Here is a 19,918-nt window from a genome sequence, read left to right as displayed (position 1 = left end):
ATCGGTACCTGCCAGTGATGAGGGGCCCTCACCTCACTGGCTCAGCAAGGCCAATTGTTAATGCCTGAAATGGAGGAGTCAAGGGGCCCTGTGCGTCCAGCACCCTCATCACAACAGTACAGAAGAGACAACTGAGGCAAACAGGTTCCTGCGACCGTCACTGTCATGACAGGTAGCCCCTGAGGACACAGGGGTGGAGGGCATCTTGTCCCACTCTCCCCCTGTGCTCTAGTTGAGTCCCAACGCTGATCACAGAGCAGGACTTCCATTCCTCCCAGCCCTGCTGGACTCGGGCTTACCTGGAGCTTCTCATGCTACCTGAGCAGGTAACGGCAGGTGTTTATTATTATCAAGCATCACTTGGCCCAACAGACCCAGGTTAGGAGAGGTCAGCTGGCCCGCAGACGAGCCCACCGCCAAAGCCTTTCTGAGTCTCAGACACACAGGCCCCAGAGGCCAAGTGGCCCAGTCTCAGCGGGGCCTCTGATGGCCTGAGAGCCGGCCTGCTGTCCCCCGCTCCAAGGCGGTGTCTGCCTCAGAGCCTGGTTCTGGGAAGCAAACGGGGTAACGCTCTAAAGCAGTGGCCTTCAAACCAAACCTCCCAAAACAAATGTTTAAACCTATATATCAATTTGCACGTTTTCAAGCTGACATCTAAAATTTCTCATCGTAAGTTTAAATACTTGTAGAGGATGTAATTTCCAACATAGTGTAAATATTAACATTTCAGAATAAAACTGTTACTGTTTCTCTTTTAAATGGATATAGTGGAATCTAAATACCATAGCGATTTGAGATCCACCATCATCCATCTTAAAATTACAGAATCGGGCGCTTCTTAAACACGTGGAAAGATAGCAAGGCTCCTTCTGCCTCCTCAAACTCCAATTTCCAATCCACACCCCTCAGAGATGTTTCCACTATCAGTGTATTTCATGTTTGAAGGCCTTTCATTGATTAGTCTATCATAGTATGAGGCCAAAAAAAAAAAAGAGTATAAATGTCTTAATTTTTTAATTTCATGTGACCATAAAGCTCTGAGTGTCAAAAGTTTTCTTCTGGATTGAATTATTATTACTATTAGTACATAACTGATCAATATAACAGAAATATATTATAAATTTGTATAAGTAATAATCATAAAAATTAAACCTTATTAGAAATACATCTCAGAAGAGATGAATGGTAATTTTTAAAAAAGTATTTCACATATCCAGAGATGACTATTACCGATTGCTAGAATAAAGCAGTGTTTATTATCAATTCTATCTCCATTTTTCAACTTTTATAGTGCTGAAACCACCTATTCAAATAAAATTTTAAAATGGAAAGGAAAGAGATTTACCATAGCAAATTCTCTGAATTCCTTTAGAATTATATGGCAAGAATTACAGTAATTTATTATCAAAACTCATTTTTAATGTTCTATCATCAGACAACTCAATCAGACCCTCTTTCAATTCTGTTGCAAGCAAAGAACTGGAACTACCTCACCTGCCCAGGATCCTAACAACCAGTCACATGGTGCCCAAGAAGGATGTATGCCCCGGGGTCACACATCACGTTCAGATCTGCCTGTGGGTAATGAGAGTGTGTGCTTCTCCCGTAGACAACCAGCTTCCAGTATGCCAGGCACGGTGCCAACTGCTTTACCCAAATTAATGCAATTTGTCCTCACAACAATCCCAGGGGACAGGCACCACTATTATCCCCATTTTACAGACAGGGAGCCTGAGGCACCTGGGGGTTAGAAAACTGGCCCGAGGTCAGACGGTCAGAAACATGAACCCAGGCCATCTGGCTCCCACCCCCACTACGTGCACTGCCTCTGTAGAGATGGATGGAGGGCCGATGGGAGAGTTTACAAGCTCCTTCCCAAGCAGATCAGCTGTGGGAACTAACACATGAGGAGGCTGAAGATCTGCAAGAGTTACTTTCTTAAATGTGCTCCCACCCCCTCCTTGGAGAGGTTACACACAAATGCTTCCTTCCATTAAATGGCATCATTGCCTGGTATACAGTAGTGCCCAATAGATGTTAGCACCCATAGTGTCACTACTGCCATTCAATAGCTGGAAGAACAGCTCTCGTGACCAAGACAAACACTGCAGGTCTTACCATCATTTTACAGTCTTGGTTCCTGACCCTAGGTCCCAGCATGCTTTTTTTAAATAGCAGCCAAAGGCCAGGTAATAACAGGTATGGAAGCATGTAGTAAACCGAGCCATCTATTAACATGCAGGGGAGACCCAGTTATCAGAAAAACCATGGGCTTTACAGACAAACCAACTGAACTTAAATCCAACTCGACCGCTTACCAGCTGAGTTCCCTGAGGGAAATCACAACATTCTGAACCTGTTTCCTAATCTCTAAAATGGACGTGAAACACCACTCACATTACCAGGTGGCTGCACAAAATGGGACAATGGCCTTCAGAGCACCTGACACAGGAAATGCTGGGTGGAGGCTGGTGGTATGCTTACTCTCACCCTCTTCAGTCACTGCCACCCAGTGACTGGCAAACGCCCATCTCCAGCAGCCAGTGGCCCACCAGCCTGGGGTCTGGTGCACAGAGGCTCGGCTGATATTGAAAAAAAAAAAAAGCCAAGTGGCTTGGTTTCCAATTTTTGCAAAGAGCCTTTTCTCTACGTCTTGAAATTTCAAGTTCTCCAAACACTCGGGGATGCTAGGAGGAGGTGAAGAGAGAGGTGTCGTGGTGGGTTTTATTTTTAGATGTCGGCATGGAAAGCTTCCAGCCTGCCTTCACGCTGGTCCCCAGCTACCACTTCCTCCCTCCCTCAAGGCATCACCAAAATGAACAGTAGATGCATCAAAAAAGATTTCATAACTCTTCTTCTGCCTGGTACATTCTAAAACAATGGCTTCGGTTTCTCATTCCACCCACAAAGTGGATTAAAGGTTTTCATCTTCCCAGGAAGCCATGTAAAGAGAACACACTGACCCCTCGGTTGTTCCTCACATCCTGAAGCTCCAAGGCACCCTCCCCCATCCCCCCTCCTCTCCCCTCCCATGGGAGGGGTGGCATCCCACTGTGCTATAGTCCGGGATCTGGTGTGAACAGCAATCAGATATTGGGGGTAGAGGATATCTCTTCACCTTTTAAGCAGTGGTTGTTCGTAAGCACGCGAATTCATTTCCTCTAAAAACAGCTCCCAACAGAAATTTCCTCATGGACCCTGATGGGAGGCTGTAGCTAACCTCAGGGAAGCCCTTGGCCCTTCACACAGTAACCTCCAACGACCACTCCAACTATGGGTCTAGGCCTTGGTGGTGGGTATAGGAGCATCTACAAAGGATCTGGGGGCTTCCAAGGTAACCGTCAAAAAGGACTGAGAGACAAAACTAAGCCAAAGCATCCTGGAGCAGGAAACACCTAAGCTCCAGAATGACACAAATACAACTGCACCTCCTCGGCCCACTGTTGGACCCCTAGCAGGCGTTACCAATCGATCCCTGTCCTCAGCCATTCACAGATTTTAGAATCCTCCAGGCACCCACTCCTAATCAATCAGAAATGACGCTGAAAGCATACTTTTTAGTAGGCTTCAGACCTCCCCCTTTTGATGGATGGAGAAACTGAGGTCCACAGAAAAGCTCAGTGCAGATCATGAAACTGCAGAGCCAAGATGAGGCAGGATGAAAACTACACAGCTGCTCAGAGGCTTCTAGAAACTACCTCCTCTCCCAAAACAAACCTCAGCCTTGGGGTGACAAGTTCGACCCACAAGCTATGAAGAGCGAGGCCAGGAGGAAGAGCTCAGCAACCTACCGCAGATACTGTATCAGAGGGCCAGGCTCCCCATCGGCACTGAGGTAGCCCCGCCCTGGGTTACCCTTCCTGCAGCTACAGCTGGAAGACGCGCTGCCAGCCATGCTGCACAGACAGGCAGACTCACCCTGGACAGGGACAGAGAGGGCGACAGCAAGCACAACCAGGCCACCCTCGGGTCTCACCAAGACCCACTGCTACCTGCTGGGGAGCAGGCAAAACCTCTGGGGCAAATGTCACAGCCTGCCCCTGACCAAGAGCTGAGGGAATCGTCATGTCGACACAGAGAGCAGTGGCCCCCTTCCCATCCCCCGTGAGTTGTCATTGCCAGGACAAATGCAGCTGGCCAGAGGGATCCCCTGGCGTGACACACCCAACCCCACCCCCCCCACCCCCCGCCTCCCCACTCTCAGGCAGATCCAACCTCCAATGCAGTCCGAGCTTGTCATCTATTTTGGGCCCACAGGGCAAGCCCCACCGTGCCCCACCGTGCCCCACCCCCCCAGGAGAGTCTCTCCAACCATCCTCCCTTCCCCAGTGAGCTCCTGACCCAAGTCCAACCCAGGGTGAGGCAACACAGGGGTCAGGAGCCCCCACTGACTCAGTCCACACTCCAGGGGCCAGGGGTACATCGGGAGGATCAGATATGGGCACTGAGAGCAGAAAAGGGGTGACAAGGGGGAGGGGGACGAACCCTGGGCAGGGGGAGGAGCATCGGTGGAGAAGACGATACCACCGTCAGCCATAATACAAGAATGGTCCAGGGTAGGAGAAGTCCTGTCCCCAGAGCTCTAACAGCCGAAGCAGAGCCCCTGGGGGCTGGAGCTCCCGCAGCGGAGCCTGAGGACAGGCGATGGCTGGGTGGCTACGCCCCTCACCCGGCCCATCCCCGCCCCCACCAAGGGCGCCACAACTCCCGCACCAGCAAAGCAGAGCAGTTCCTCAACCCCGACACACCGCCAGCTCCAGCTCGGTCCCGCCGGGGCGGCAATCACATCCATTGCACGGGGAGAGAAGTTAAAAACGAGAGCACGTAAGGAGAGGCCAAGCGCCCAGACTCTGCAGGGAGGGGGGAACACTGAGCGCTGAAGGCCCCCCCAGCTGAACAACGGCGAGGGTGTGGTCTGTACTCACCTGCACGACTTCTATCCCTCGCTTCCTGTGGAGAAAAACAAAGAAAACACAGGTTACTCCAGCAGGCAGGAAGCATCCTTCCAGAAACTTCACTAGGGCCAGCTGGAGGCAGAGCAGCGACGAGACTGAAGCTGCACCTCTCAGGCCATGGTCCCCAGAATGGCCTTGTTTTCAAGGGGGAGGTTTATGAACTCCTAGCCAGCCCTCAAAGCCACCTTGCGGCTGAAAGAGAGGGCTGGGTGCCCAGAGAAAGCTGGCTGGAGGCCACTCACGGCCAGCCGTTCCGCACACCAATCCCGGGGCCAAGGCTTCGGGGGCACAGCTCCAGCCTGGACCACCCCAAGACCCTCCCACCACCGATGGCCTTAACCCAACCCCCCAACCCCACTCCCTCCCGGGTCAGGTTGGACACCTTGGCCCAGTCCCTCAGGCCGGTCTCAGCCCATCCCACCGCAGCCCATCCACATTCCCACGTGCAAGAGGCCCCAGGCCCTTCAGTCCTGCCCGGCTGCTTGTCCACTGCTGGCCATCTCTGCCCCACTGACATCCTGCCCGCCCTCTGAGCCTGGTTCAACCACCACGCTCCTCGCCAATATCCTTCCAGGCCTGGACTTCGCCTTCCCCGTGTCTCCCCACACAATCCCAGGGCCGCCGTGCTCCCACACACGTGCCCTCACTCACCCAACCCCGTGGAGCCTGGGTTGGGGTCCGTGTCTCCAGAGGAGCACACAAAGGCTCCCTGCCAACTCCCCCACCCACAGCCCTTACTGCAAGCGGTTCAGGACACACAGGGCTGCGTGGCATCTCCAAGCCTCGGTCTCCACCCTCCATCCCAGCCTTCAGGATTCGGCTCCGACAGACGCCCTCCCAGGAAGCCTTCCCAGACTCACGGTGTCCTCTCCCGGCCCGCACACGCCGGGTCAACTTGGGGCACCGCTTCCCAGCCCATGGTTCCGGAGCACCGACCGGCTGTCCCCTGGGGGCAGAGCGCGTGTGGACCGCAGACAGCACGCCAACAGCCCGGGCCGTGTGCGCTTTCCTGAGAACAGAGGCTGAGCCCCCACAGACACTCAGAGGAGGCTGTGATCAGGCGAGGTCAAGGCCTGGGGCTCTCTCCCCCTCACTCCCTCCTTGGAGCAGGGTCTGAGGCAAGTTCGCTGTGCGCCCGCCTGGCATCCAGACGCCCCTGAACATAGATACAGGAGCCGCAGCTCGGTTCCTGTGCCTGGCTTGGCCCTTGGGGGACAATACAGATGAAACAGCCATGGTTCGGGCCCCCGAGAGCCTCACGGCCTAAGGGAGGAGGCGACACAAAGCCCCAGGGGAACCTCCAGGCCACACAGCACAGCGGGGGCGACACCCGCCAACCCTCACGTCTGTCACTGAGCTCCTCCAACAAGCATTTCCCAGCACCTTCCGAGCACCGGGGCACAGAGTGGAAACTCACAAGGAGGCCACCACGTAAGACAGCAAGACACAGCAGGAGGTGACCAGGTCACACTGCAGGACGTGCCCGGCTGCCTGCACCTCCACACGCAACACCTCCCAGGACCCCGGGCCCCGAGGAACCCCATCTGAAAACCACAGTAGTTGATGCTTCCAGGGTCCTCGCCGTCACCCAGCTTTCTCTGCAGTTCTGGAAGGAATGGCAGCCGATATGCATCTGCTTCCACGATTTCATGAGGGGACGGGCTGGACACGACAGCACCGCCCTGGGCCACCAGAGCCCACGGCAGGGGGACAGACGGCGTCACTTAAAACCCATGTCACATCCAGGCGTCAGCTCACAACCCACACCATTCATTTCTGAGCCCTGTGGACACCCCAGAGCCCCTGCCTCATCCCCAGACCGTCCTGGCCCCAAGGGAGCATCAGTGACGGTAACCCGCCATGGTCACGTGGCCTGTGACTGCGACGGGCTAGGCTAGGCTCAGCGTGCCTCCTCACCCTGCCCGCCCCCATCCGCAGCCCTGGATGGGGATCTTCAACAGCTGAGGGGGGAGCCTCAGGGGACGAGTCTCGGGGACAGACAGACGGCCTGCAGGAGGCAGGCCCGTGTGTAGGTGACCCACACCAGGTGGAGAGGGCTTCTGCCAGGCCCCGGGCCCGGCCTGGCTTCTCCCTCCAAGTTAATTCTCTCGGCATCCAGGTTATCCCGGCGTGTGGCTCTCGTGTCCTTAGGAAGGCGGCTGCGGTCACTTCCGATCCATCCACATCAGACATCAGCCCAGACAGTTCCCACCCTCCTTACCCCTGTCCTACGAAACAAACAGGACTCTAACTTTGAAAACAGATGGAACATGTAAAATAAAAGAAACAAAAAAAGTGGTCTCGAGGACAGACTGACAACCTCAAGTGGGGCTGAGCTCCCAGGAGCCAGTGCAGTTTCTCTGCAGCTCAGAGCACCAAGAACAGGATAAACCGCATCTCTGGCAGAAAAGACGGGGCTCGGGTCCCCTTTCCACACACATCTGGCCACACGTACACCAGACGCCCTCGTGGTGAGAGGAGCTAAGGCCCACTGAGCGCTCGCAGCACCTTCCGCGGTGATCGCCCATTACTCTGACCGGCAAGCTGAGGCCCGGCTGCCTCAGGAGAGCGGGTGCTGGCTCTGCAGCTGGGCTCCCCACACCACGCAGTCACGGCGCAGCTGGCTCAGGAGGTGCCAAGAGGGCAAGCCTGGTCTCCATGCCCCAGGGCCTCGGTGTAATGGGGAGCCTAGGGACACAAGCGGAAAACCACGTTCCCTAGGGTGGTGGGATGCCACGCACCCCATCACGTCGCAGTCACAGGCCACGTGACCAGGCCTGAAACCTCTGCAGAACAAAGGTACCGAGAATGTTCATTTCCCGAGCAGCGGGCTCCTGAAACCCGGGCCTAACCATAAAGTTCAGAAATTGAATCATGACACCAAAGGAGAAGCGAGAGGAGGGGGCGAAGGAGGGAGGGAGACGGGAGGGGGAGAAGGGAAGAGAAACCAAACCTGTCGTCAACTGAGTAAACTGCTCCTCCTGAAAACCCCAGCTCCCTGACCTCACCCCACAGACACACGTGAACGGGCAAAGCGTTTCAGGCTGCGGACGTTAACTGCCCCACTGCCCGAGACAGCAAAGGCCTGGCAGCGCCTAAACCCCCCAAGAGGGGCCACTAACAAACTACATGCTGTCAAAGGAATACTATGAAGCAGTTAAAAGAACAAGGAAGTGCTCCAGGCCCCACAATGCATTCGTCATCTCCAAGACACTGCTGCGGGAAAGCAACATGCAAACCCTGTGGGCCGTAGACAGTTATTTGAGTTAAGCATAACACCCAGGACAAAAAAGGCATGCTTGCATATATGCAGAACGAACAAAAAAGGCATGCTTGCATATATGCAGAACGAACAAAAAAGGCATGCTTGCATATATGCAGAACGAACAAAAAAGGCGTGCTTGCATATATGCAGAACGAACAAAAAAGGCATGCTTGCATATATGCAGAACGAACAAAAAAGGCATGCTTGCATATATGCAGAACGAACAAAAAAGGCATGCTTGCATATATGCAGAACGAACAAAAAAGGCGTGCTTGCATATATGCAGAACGAACAAAAAAGGCGTGCTTGCATATATGCAGAACGAACAAAAAAGGCGTGCTTGCATATATGCAGAACGAACAAAAAAGGCGTGCTTGCATATATGCAGAACGAACAAAAAAGGCGTGCTTGCATATATGCAGAACGAACAAAAAAGGCGTGCTTGCATATATGCAGAACGAACAAAAAAGGCGTGCTTGCATATATGCAGAACGAACAAAAAAGGCGTGCTTGCATATATGCAGAACGAACAAAAAAGGCGTGCTTGCATATATGCAGAACGAACAAAAAAGGCGTGCTTGCATATATGCAGAACGAACAAAAAAGGCGTGCTTGCATATATGCAGAACGAACAAAAAAGGCGTGCTTGCATATATGCAGAACGAACAAAAAAGGCGTGCTTGCATATATGCAGAACGAACAAAAAAGGCGTGCTTGCATATATGCAGAACGAACAAAAAAGGCGTGCTTGCATATATGCAGAACGAACAAAAAAGGCGTGCTTGCATATATGCAGAACGAACAAAAAAGGCGTGCTTGCATATATGCAGAACGAACAAAAAAGGCGTGCTTGCATATATGCAGAACGAACAAAAAAGGCGTGCTTGCATATATGCAGAACGAACAAAAAAGGCGTGCTTGCATATATGCAGAACGAACAAAAAAGGCGTGCTTGCATATATGCAGAACGAACAAAAAAGGCGTGCTTGCATATATGCAGAACGAACAAAAAAGGCGTGCTTGCATATATGCAGAACGAACAAAAAAGGCATGCTTGCATATATGCAGAACGAACAAAAAAGGCATGCTTGCATATATGCAGAACGAACAAAAAAGGCATGCTTGCATATATGCAGAACGAACAAAAAAGGCATGCTTGCATATATGCAGAACGAACAAAAAAGGCATGCTTGCATATATGCAGAACGAACAAAAAAGGCATGCTTGCATATATGCAGAACGAACAAAAAAGGCATGCTTGCATATATGCAGAACGAACAAAAAAGGCATGCTTGCATATATGCAGAACGAATCCGAAAGTACTACCAGAAAATAGTTGTGGCCTGGCCTCTAGTCAAGGGCAAGGGCAAAGGTGGCTGGGAGGTGATGTGAGGACACTTCGTTTTCACTGTGCACCCTCATGCACTTCCTGAACTTTGCGCCAGGTGCCTCTAACGCATGCCCCCAAACTAGGGAAGTTTGTATTTTTTCATTTTTTACAAAATGACAGTTGTCGGCATTCCCAGGGTCTGGCATAAAGTAGATGCCTGGTGAAGGCATGGGTCAATCGACCAGTCGATGGAGTGAAGAAGAGGAGCTCAGGGTTTATCTAGAAAAGCTCCCCTGTGCTGCTCAAAGAGGAGCCGCCATGACACCCCTTCCGGGGCCACTGGACTGTCACACATCAGAGCACCCAGTTTGGATGCTAAGCCCATTAAATACTTGGGCACCGGGGAAACAGATCGGGAGGGAACACACTGCAGTGTTAACTGTGGCTGCAGCAGTGAAGTGACGTGTGGTTCTTTTCATTTTCTGGTAGTTTCTAAGTTTTCGACAATGAGCATAGATACTACCTCTAAAATCATAGAAAAAGTAACAATAAAAGTTAAATAATTAAAGAATTTTACTTAAAACCTGCATCTCAAGAAAATGCAGGCTCTAAATTGTCATTTCCTTGATAAATATTGGATTAATAAGTTTTGGACAGAGGTGTACCTCACAACTCATAATATAAACCTGCTTTTCCAAAAGCTGGATATCCCATAAGGGAGGATCCATTTTGCAAAAGGGACCTCCCTCTCCAGACGACCAAGGAGAGCATACCCTTGGGGAATTTAAAATACTTACAAAACGGAGTATCTCTTCAGGGGAGAAGACAGAGCAATCAGAGAAGGCTTCAAGGAGGAGGCGGCATTTGCCATTCGAACAAAAACTGAAGGGCAACTACAGACAGACACTGGGGAGAAGAAGTTAAAGAGGAATAACACGGGGAGTGTTCCCCCTTCCCAAAAGTCATCTGGGAGTGTGGAAGCATAAGCCCCACTGAGAGGGCAGGCGGGGGCGATGAGAAGTGGATACAAGATGCAGGCTGGGCACAGCCCAGGGGCCCAGAATGTCACCCCACAGGCCAGTGGGTTCCAAATGCCAGGAGAGATGACTAAGAATCACCCCTGGAACTTGTCAAAAATACTAAATTCAAGGTCCGGTCCCAAAGGCTCTGATTCAGGAGGCGAAGGGCAGGGTCTGAGAGGAACTCGGGGCTCGTCCAGCTCCCAGGTGTCCTCTGGAGCGGCCAGGTGTGGAACAGCTGCTCGTCCCCAAGGAGCAACTCCTGCCGCTTGAGGAGCAGTAGGACCAGATATGCCCGGGAAGGGGCGGGGGCCTGTTCGTTCAGGGGCAGCCCCTCCAGGTCTTGGGGACAGGAGTAGAGGTCACGAAAGAACCAGAGCTAGCTGTGATGCTCACAGTCTGGGTGCAGCAGGCTGAGAACACACGCCAGCACCAGGGACGGAGCGTAGCAGGAAGACGGTAACTTCTCCATTTTTTGACCGCAGTGGTGCCAGGAGGTGGTCAGAAGCCCCCACTGAGCTGAGCAAACAGTTCAGGCCTGTCTGGGAGGCAGGCAGACGTGGAAGAGGTGGGGGGCATCCCCACGAGGAGAACGCGGAACCAGACCCAACTGTACCTCGTGCCTCACTTTCCTCACCTGTCAAGCGAGGAGAATACTGGACCCCACCGCATAGGACTGCTGGGCCCACGCTGGGGCTGGGGGCCTGTTACTTCTTTTCTGCCCTGCCTTCCTGCCCTTTCAGAACTGCCCCTCCTCTATCCATGTGATTCTGATGGGCAAACAGAAAACCGAGGCACTGCAGCCCCTCCAGGGGTGGGCACGTGGCCTGGCACTTCACTTAGCTGCAGGATGAGTGCGGGACCCAAGCCAGACCAGCCCGGGGCCTTTCCAGGACGGCTCCTGGGGCAGTGTCAGCAGCACGAAGGGCACGTCCCGGAAACGTCAGGGGACACCATGGGCAGACTCTCAAGAAGGAGGCTACACCAGGAAAAAAGGCCAGCTCTCCCTTGCCAGAGGCCAAGGCCCCAATCCAGCCGGCCCAGAGCCTGCCCTCTCCAGACTTTCAGTTGTGGATTTTGAGTTTCTGTCACTGGCCACTGTCTTGCTCAATACAGCAGAGCTTAGTAAGTAAGAGCAGCACCCACTTCCTGAAGACAAAAATCACCCCAAATGACATGGTGTAGAGAGAGGGGGGACAATACAGGACAGGAGTCCAGCGAAGAGGACCAAAAGCAAGAGGACTAGAAAAGAGCAAGGTCCCAGAAGCCAGGGAGGCACGATCACCCAGAGGCACCAGCCCAAACCACTCAGAGGCCACCATAAGGCCTGAGACTCAGCTGCCGGGTGTCGCACCAGGAAGGGTAACCAGGTACACATTGGGACACCAGCAGGCCTGCCTCACAGCAGAGAGGGGCCCGCGAAAACCAGCAGCAAGAACAGGACGTGTTGCTGAGCAGTCCCGGGTCTCAGCTTTCACATCTGTTAAATGGGTCTGACCCTTCCAGACCTTCCAGGGCAAGTATGAGAACCGAGGGCTGCGGGCAAGTGAAGCACATGCAATGGTGAGTCAGCAGGGTAGAGAGGATTAGGCCGAGACAGCGGTACCCTCTGACCAACACGGAGAGAAAAGTCCCGTGACAGCTGGGAGAATTCCAGGTGCTCTGAGAAAGCAGAGCAGCGACCAAAGAGTGAAGTCTGCCAAAAAGGGGGCCCTTGGGTTCATCAAGAATCGCTTTCTTGGGACTTCCCTAGCAGTCCAGTGGTTAAGAGTTCGCCTTCCAATGCAGGGGGTAGGGGTTCGATCCCTGGTCCGGGAAGATCCCATATGCCACGGAGCAACTAAGCCCGTGCATCACAACTACTGAGCCTGCGCTCTAGAGCCCGCGAGCCACAGCTACTGAGCCCGCATGCCACAACTACTAAAACCCGCGCGCCTAGAGCCCGTGCTCAGCAACAAGAGAAGCCACCGCAATGAGAAGCCCACGCACTGCAATGAGGAGTAGCCTCCGCTCTCCGCAACTAGGGAAAGCCCCCACGCAGCGACGAAGACGAAATGCAGCCAAAAATAAATTAATTACTTAAATAAATTTAAAAAAAGAATTGCTTTCTCACGATATGCAAAGCCACAGCCACCTGCCTCCCACCCAGGCACAGCAGAGGGCTGGCCACAGTGCACAGCAGAGGAAGGATAATCCCGCTGGGGAGGGAGGCTGGCCAGGCTGCCTCAGAGCAATTTCACAGCAGAGGGGATCAACCCGGAAACACAGGTTTCCCCCACGCCAACAGGCAGGGAGAAAGAAGCTGCAGCTGCACCAGAGCTAAAAACCACTTAGAGATGGGAAGTGTGTAATTATATAAGTGGAAACCCAGGCACATTCACATCCCAGCCATTTGTAGCACAGCTTGGTAATCACCAGATTTCAGGAGCCCCGAATAACAGGCCCTTTAGCACCACAAGGCCTGCAGGCAAAGCCCCTGCCCCCGCCTCTCCCCAGCCTGCAGAAGGCAGGGCCTCGAAATGTCTCCCGAGGACTCAGGGTTCCCCGAATAGGCGGCTGGGCCTTCTCTTTCACCCGAGTGCGCAGAGGGACACGCTGTCCCCACCACCCCAAATGCCACACCGGCATCACCACCTAACCCACGCTCGAGGGCAGCTCCTTAGGAGCCCTCCTTGGCTCCGTCCTCCTCAGGGACCCCACACCCCAGCACAGAGCATGGATGTGAAGGACACCTGGCTCCGTGCCGCTGACCCCTGCTAGGCTAAGAGCTAGTAAAGTGGACATTAATGGTGACCACCAATATGACAGTTCTCCTCCTCCTGGGCACTCCCCTGGACAGACACACACACACACACACACACAGGCTCACTCACTCAGCAGGCTAGGCATAGCCATGTGGCTTGCTTTGGCCAAGGAAATGTGCACAGAAGTGCCCCATGTCACTCCTGAGGAGAAGCAGTCGATGGCCAGTGGTCGGCTCTCCAGCCAGTCCTCCTGGTCGTCAGCAGCTGTGGGGGCACGGGGGGCACAGACGGCCCCCAAAGCCATCCCACACCCACTCCTGGAAAGAAACCTGGCTGGGTGGCTATGAAGCCAGGCTGGGAACCAGAAAAAACTCTATTAAGAGGACCTTCAGCTTAGCAGTGGTTCTCAACCAGGGCAATTTTGCCCCAAGGGGACATTTAGCAACATCCGAAGACATTTTTGATGGTCACACCTCGGGGAAGTGCTCCTGACATCCAGAGGGTGGAGGCCCTACAATGCACAGAACAGCCCTTAAACAGAGAATGGTCTGCAACACAGTGCCGAGAATGAGAAGAGCCGAGATGCAGAGGACCAGCCCTGGAGAGTAACGCAGGCCCAGAGGGGACCCTGAATGAGCCATAAAAAAACCTCTTGTGGCAAACCTCTCAGGGATGTCTGTTATTGTAGCCTAACCGGGCCTAACCTGACTGATACACGCTCCTTGAGGAATCGGGGCTTGTGCCCGCTGTCTACACCCCGAATTCCTAGCACAATACCCAGCACAAGGCATTTGGAGGTGCAGTACACAAGGCATCGGGGGTGGGGGGAGTAGCACAAGTCCCTCCCTTCATCGAACTCCCTCAAGAGAGACCCTATGCTACAAAGACACTCAGGCCTGACCTAAGTCTGTGCCTTTGCGCAAGCTGTTCCCTCTGCTGCAACGCCCCTCCTCCTCTGGCAAAGTCCTGCTCATCCATCAGGGGAAGCTCAGACATCATACTTGCCGAGAGGCTGTTCCCAGCCCCTTCCCTGGGCAGAAATAATGGCTCTTTAGCCACACAGCCATGGACACTTAAAAGACTGCTCTGTGCTCAGTTTTGGGCCGTGAGCCCCCGAGGTCTGAGAGTTTGTTCTTTATTCCAGTGCCCCGTGCCCACCACCGACACCCCCCACCTGGCAGGTACTCTGCAAGCACTTCCTGAATGAAAGAGGCTGACAGCCTCCAGTCCATCCCTGAGTGCCCCTGCCTGTCTGCGTCCTCGGCAGCCTGGTTCACTTGTCGATGGTTTCATAATTTGGATTTGTCTTCTCTCGGCAGTGCCAGAAATCGAAATGGCCCAATACAAAGGCAACATACAAAGAGAATTGTAAAGCCAGTGCAAACATTTGAATTGTTTGGACAGCTCCAAGAAAGAACCAGATAAACTGGAAGCTAGCATATGTCTTTTTTTCTTTGGGGGGGGGGCACGGGTGGGAGGTCAGGGGGAATGTAAAACCCTTCCCCTGACTGCACAGTCACCACCTCCGGTAACTGAAGACCTTCCCCCATACTAGGTGCCCCACCTGCAGGAGGTGGGCCAGAGGGTCCCGGCAGTGGCATGATCATGTCAGCGTGTCCCTTCCGACCTAGAACGAGCCCAGGGGATGCCTGGAAGTGGCTTTTCCTCATGAACCCAGGATGTGGGCAAGAGGCAGAGCTAGTGACTCACCTTCCCGGCATCTCCAGGAAGAAAACAGAACCACCAGGGCCAAAAGGCCTTTGCTATGGAGGCACAGGGGCCGAGGCACTTTAAAACCCCACCCCCTCAACTTTCAGGGTGGGGAAACTGAGGCATGGGTGGAGATTACCCAAGAATGTGTTCTGCTGCGTCCAAAGTGTCACGTTTCAGATTAGAAATCGCCCTGACTTTTCATCTGAAAATAAATGTTGAAATTCCCCTAACGCCGCCACTTTTCAGTATAAAAATTCTCTACTTGAAATTCTTTTGAGGTCTTTCACTACCCTCTTGCAGGTGCTAAAATTTTTCCTTCTCATTATTAAGGATGGGCCCTAGGAGCGGGAGACCCACAGGGGCATCAGGAGGGGTTGGTTCCAGCGCTTTCCCCCACCCCCAGCCCCAGCAGTCAGTCGACCTGCCTCAGGGCTAATGACTCAGTCGGTTCTCTTCAGAGCAGTTTCCTATTCCCAGGAATGCGAAGTCTTTTTAACATCAGCCCAGTGAACAAGGTAAGCTCCGGCAGAAAGGGAGACAGGAACCCCTGTGCTGATATTTCTGCCCTTTGGACCCACTGGGGGAGGGAGAAGCCTGCCCAAGAAGTTCTGAATTGTTTTTAGCACCTATCCTCAAGGTGCCACACGCTCTCAAAATAACTGCACAAGCGTGTGTCCCAGGACTGCTTCTGGGACGCTGACACTCTTTCACAGGCTGCATTCCAGAGCAGATTAAATATCTCCATCCACCCAGATCCTGCTGCTAGCACTCCCTTACAATTGAAAGCTCCCTCCAGCCCGAGGGCTGGAATCCAAGACCAAGAGAAGGGTTCTTTGAGCCACCATGGTTGGGGCGGGGGTGGGAATCTCTGCCCTGCGCTGTGCTGGAACTCCAAACACAGGAGCACAGAGATCCCCGTCTGACTCTCTTCAGACATTTGCTGGCCACGGGGCCCTTGAACACAGCAAGCCCCTGGGCGATGGCGGTGAGCACGGGAAGGTTTCTGAAGACTGCTGCTTGAGCTGAGCCCCAGGAGTGGCCAGGAGGGGGGCTGCCAAGGCGTACCAGGAGAAGGCTGCCGCTACAGCTGGGGCAATGCCAGGGCCTCTGGGCACTGGGGTTCCCTGGGCCCCTCTGCCACGAGCACCAAGGCTGCTGTCACATCAAAGCAAAGGTGAGGTTAGCCCCATCCCCAATCTCTGAAAACTTAAACCACAAGCACCTTATTCAAATACTTCCCCAACCCCCAACTACTTTCAGGATAGGGGGTTGGGAAGACAGGCCCAGGGAGTCAAGGAACAACCTTACCCATTGGTCTGTGACTAAGAGCAGGGAGTCAGGGCCTGGCTCTGACCTTGACCTAGTCCCTCCTGACAGGTTCTGAAAAAGGCGGTGCATCAGAACAGTATATTCATTTCCTATTGCTGTTTTAACAAATTACTACAAAGTAGGGCTGAAAATAACACAAATGTATTCTCTTGCAGCTCTGGAAATCAGGAGTCTAAAATGCGTCAGCAGGGCCATGCTCCTTCTGGAGGCTCTGGGGAGAAATCATGCCTTTGCCGTTTCCAGTTCTAGAAGCTGCCTGCATTCCTTGGCTTGTGGCCACATCATTCTGACCTCTGCTTCTACTGTCACATCTCCCTCCAACCTTCCTCTTATAAGGACCCCTGTGATGACACTGGGCCCTCCCAGATAATCCAGGATAGTCTCCCATCTCAAGATCCTTGACCTTAATCACATCTGCAAAGTCCCTTTGCTACATAAGGGACCATATTCACAGGTTCTGAGGACAACTGGGCGGAGGGGGACATTATTCTGTCTATCCCAACAACAAGGCTCTCGCAGCTCTGCCACTCCGGAATCTCAGACACTCTCTCAAAGTGCCCACGTGTGGGCTGGTGGCAGATTAAGACTTGTCCAGAGGTTCGCTGGGGGTCTCGACAGTCACCAAGGAGGAGGCTGGGGCTCAGCCCACGCAGTGCCCGCAGGACTCCAAAGGGGCAATGGATATAACCAAACACTGACATGGGTCCCTGATGGGAAGAGGCACCCAGGGCCTGGGTGGCGAAGACCTAAGGCCCCAGGCCTGGAAGGCTTGGTTGTAAATTGGGGGAAGGGGTGATATTCCTGACCCTTGAGTCCACCTCAAGGTCTATGAGAAATGCCCAGACCACCTAGGCCTCCCCACCCTCCGCTCCAAGGCCACCTGGCTCCAGCGAAGGCCACAGCTCCAAGCTGCCAAGTGGACGCAAGAGACACTCTCCAAACTGAGGCGTTTGGAGCCTGAGCCCAGCACCTAGGCACACCGGGGCCAGAGAGGGCCTGCAGAGCCCCCTTTCACAGGCCCGGGGTATCAGGCCCTGCCCCCTGCCCACTTCAGATGCACTGAGCAGCAAACTCTAGAAACAGGCAGTGGCTTCATCTGGTGCCTCTGAGACCCTCAAATTTCAGGGAAGGTTCCAAAGGCCTGGATACAACCCAAACAAATGATTGGCAACACCTGTAATTCCTGAGCCCCTCATGCCCCACTCAAGGAAAAAGGGGATCGACGAAGAGGCAGGGGTAGGAGGCAGGGCCCAGGAGGGGCTATGAGATGGGCAACAATGGCCACTTAGCATTCATTTCAAAGGCTGCATTAGGGGGTGTGACTGTCCTGTTTCTTCAAGTGAGGACGTTTAGAGAGGTTAAGAAACTCACCCAAACATTATGCTAAGTGAAAAAAGCCAGAGAGAGAAGGACAAATACTACATGGTATCACTCCTAAGTAGCATCTTAAAAAAAAAAAAAAATCAAACTCAAAGAAACAGAGAACAGAATGGTGGTTTCCAGGGGCTGGGGGTGGGGGTGGGGTCAGGAGGAAATGGGGAGAGCTTGGTAAACAGACAAACTTTCAGTTATCAGAAGAATATGGTCTGAGGATCTAATGAATAATACAGCGGCTATAGTTGACAATACTGCATTATATAATGGAAAGGTGCTGAGAGTAGAACTTCACTGTTTTCACCAAGAAAAGGAAGGGGAGTAAATGTGTGAGGGGATAGATGTGTTAATTAACTCAATTAATCCTTCCACAGTGTGGAATATCGAATCATCACACTGTATACTCTAAATATATTACAATTTTGTCAACTATACCTCAATAAAGATGGAAAAAATACATATGTATTGCAAAAAGAAAAAGAAAGAAAGAAAAGAAAAGGAACTCACCCAAAGACTCACAGCAAACAAGCCACAGCAGAACCACAGTCTAAGGTCTGGTCTGTCAGCAAAGACCATCCTTGCCCAGTGATCTATGAGGGTGCGGGTCCAGCCAGGTCTGCTAGGGGTGAAGCTTCTGGGAGTTCCGGAGGAGGAACTGTTCTGGACAGACCTGCCTCTGCTTCCCCACCCAGCCCAGCCACCGCCCCAAGTCTGGGCTGAAATCCTTCCTCAGACCCCTGACCCCCAGGAGCCTGGAGGAGGGGTGTTGTGGCCCCTGGGAGGCCTGAGGAGCTGTGACTGGCCACAGGCGTCCTGAGACCACTGTGCAGTGGGGACAGGACACGCCTGGGTCATCCAAGGCCCAGAAGCAAGGGGAGCCAGCATGCCTGTCTTCCCCCTCCAAGGGGCTGACAGCTCCTTCTGGCCACCGTGTCACCTGAAATCCTCACCTTCCAAGCAGGAGGAACCCCTCCTACAAAGCAGAGGGACAAGGAGGCAGATTTTGGCTCAACTGTAGGAGAGGCTGCCGGCTCCCCAAGGAAGGCTGTCCAGGCAGGTGGCGACTGCCCCGTGGTGGGATGGACTCAAGCCAAGGCTGGCTGCCCGTGTCACAGAGGGGAGACAGGTACATGGGGAAGGGGATGGGGCTAACGTCTTAGGAGGCCTTCCCCATCTCTAAACGTTTCTGGCCCCCAAGGAGAAGGAGCAATTGTCCCCCGAGGAGGACAGAATGAGTCCGAGGCCTCAGAGGGCCCCACCACCAAAAGCTGAAGCCCAGAGCCTCCTCCCTGCAGGCAGGCACATGCCCCACCTCTTCCTGCCTGGCCTCCCACCCTGCCAGGCTCTGCAGCTGGGAGCCATGGCAACAGGCCCCAAACAGCCCAAGAAATCCCTCCGAGAGCCCCACGCAGGGTGTCACAGCAGCCGCCAACCCGAAGCCAAGAGCCGGGGCCCTGGGCAGAAGTGAGAAACACCAAAAAGAGGAAGCCCCGAGTCCAGCCAGAGGAGAAGACCGCTTCAGTGCCAGCAAAGGACAGCCTCCCTGCCCCAAGAGACACAGGCCTCCGTCCCAAGGGCCACCAGGACCATAGGCCACCATCCTGCCGACCCCGCCCACCCCCCAGGGGTCCAGCCTGTGACCCTCTACATCTAAGACGTGACTCATCACCCCCCTGCCCCCCACTCCTTCAGCTGCCCTCGCCACACCCCCAGCATTCAAGACCTCTGCAGCAGGTGCCCACCTCCTCATGCACCCCGTCTGCTCCCAGCACACCTGACTCCGTGTCCTCTCCCACCTGCCCACGCTGGAACATCCCCACCCCTGCCCACCATCCACAGCACTGGAAGCCTCTTCCTCACACAGAGGGCAGCCCAAGAAGAAGGTGGCTGAGGAGCCCAAGGAGATAAACCCCAGCTGGAAGGGCCAGTAAAGAGTGCCTTCTCCTGACCTGGGTGTCCCCTTACGTGAGGACAATGCACTCAGCCCACTCTGTTCTAGTCCTTGTTGGGGAGTGGGGGGCCCGCTTCCCCGAGTCAGGACGTTAACCTGCTGGACAATTCTCCAGGAATGACCTTAACTGCCAGGATAAGAACTCAAGATACAGAAGAATGGGTCCAATTTGCAGGAGGTGGGGAGAGGAGGCTGTCAATTTTTTCTTTTTTTTTTTTTTTTTTAGGCCAAGGTTTTC

General features: G+C 53.7%; 1 protein-coding gene across 1 annotated transcript in view; it reads right to left on the bottom strand.

The window, feature by feature from the left end:
- ITPK1 (inositol-tetrakisphosphate 1-kinase) overlaps positions 1-19,918 on the bottom strand; it is a 163,747-nt gene that overhangs the window by 118,494 nt on the left and 25,335 nt on the right. Inside the window, exon 2 of the mRNA XM_065871440.1 lies at positions 4,926-4,950. Within this exon, the coding sequence (XP_065727512.1) occupies positions 4,926-4,950 (25 nt within the window). The remainder of the gene's footprint in view (positions 1-4,925; positions 4,951-19,918) is intronic.

The sequence above is a fragment of the Phocoena phocoena genome, chromosome 2 (genome assembly GCF_963924675.1).
Source record: "Phocoena phocoena chromosome 2, mPhoPho1.1, whole genome shotgun sequence".
Taxonomy (NCBI): Eukaryota; Metazoa; Chordata; class Mammalia; order Artiodactyla; family Phocoenidae; genus Phocoena; species Phocoena phocoena.
This window is presented reverse-complemented; position numbering and strand designations above follow the sequence as displayed.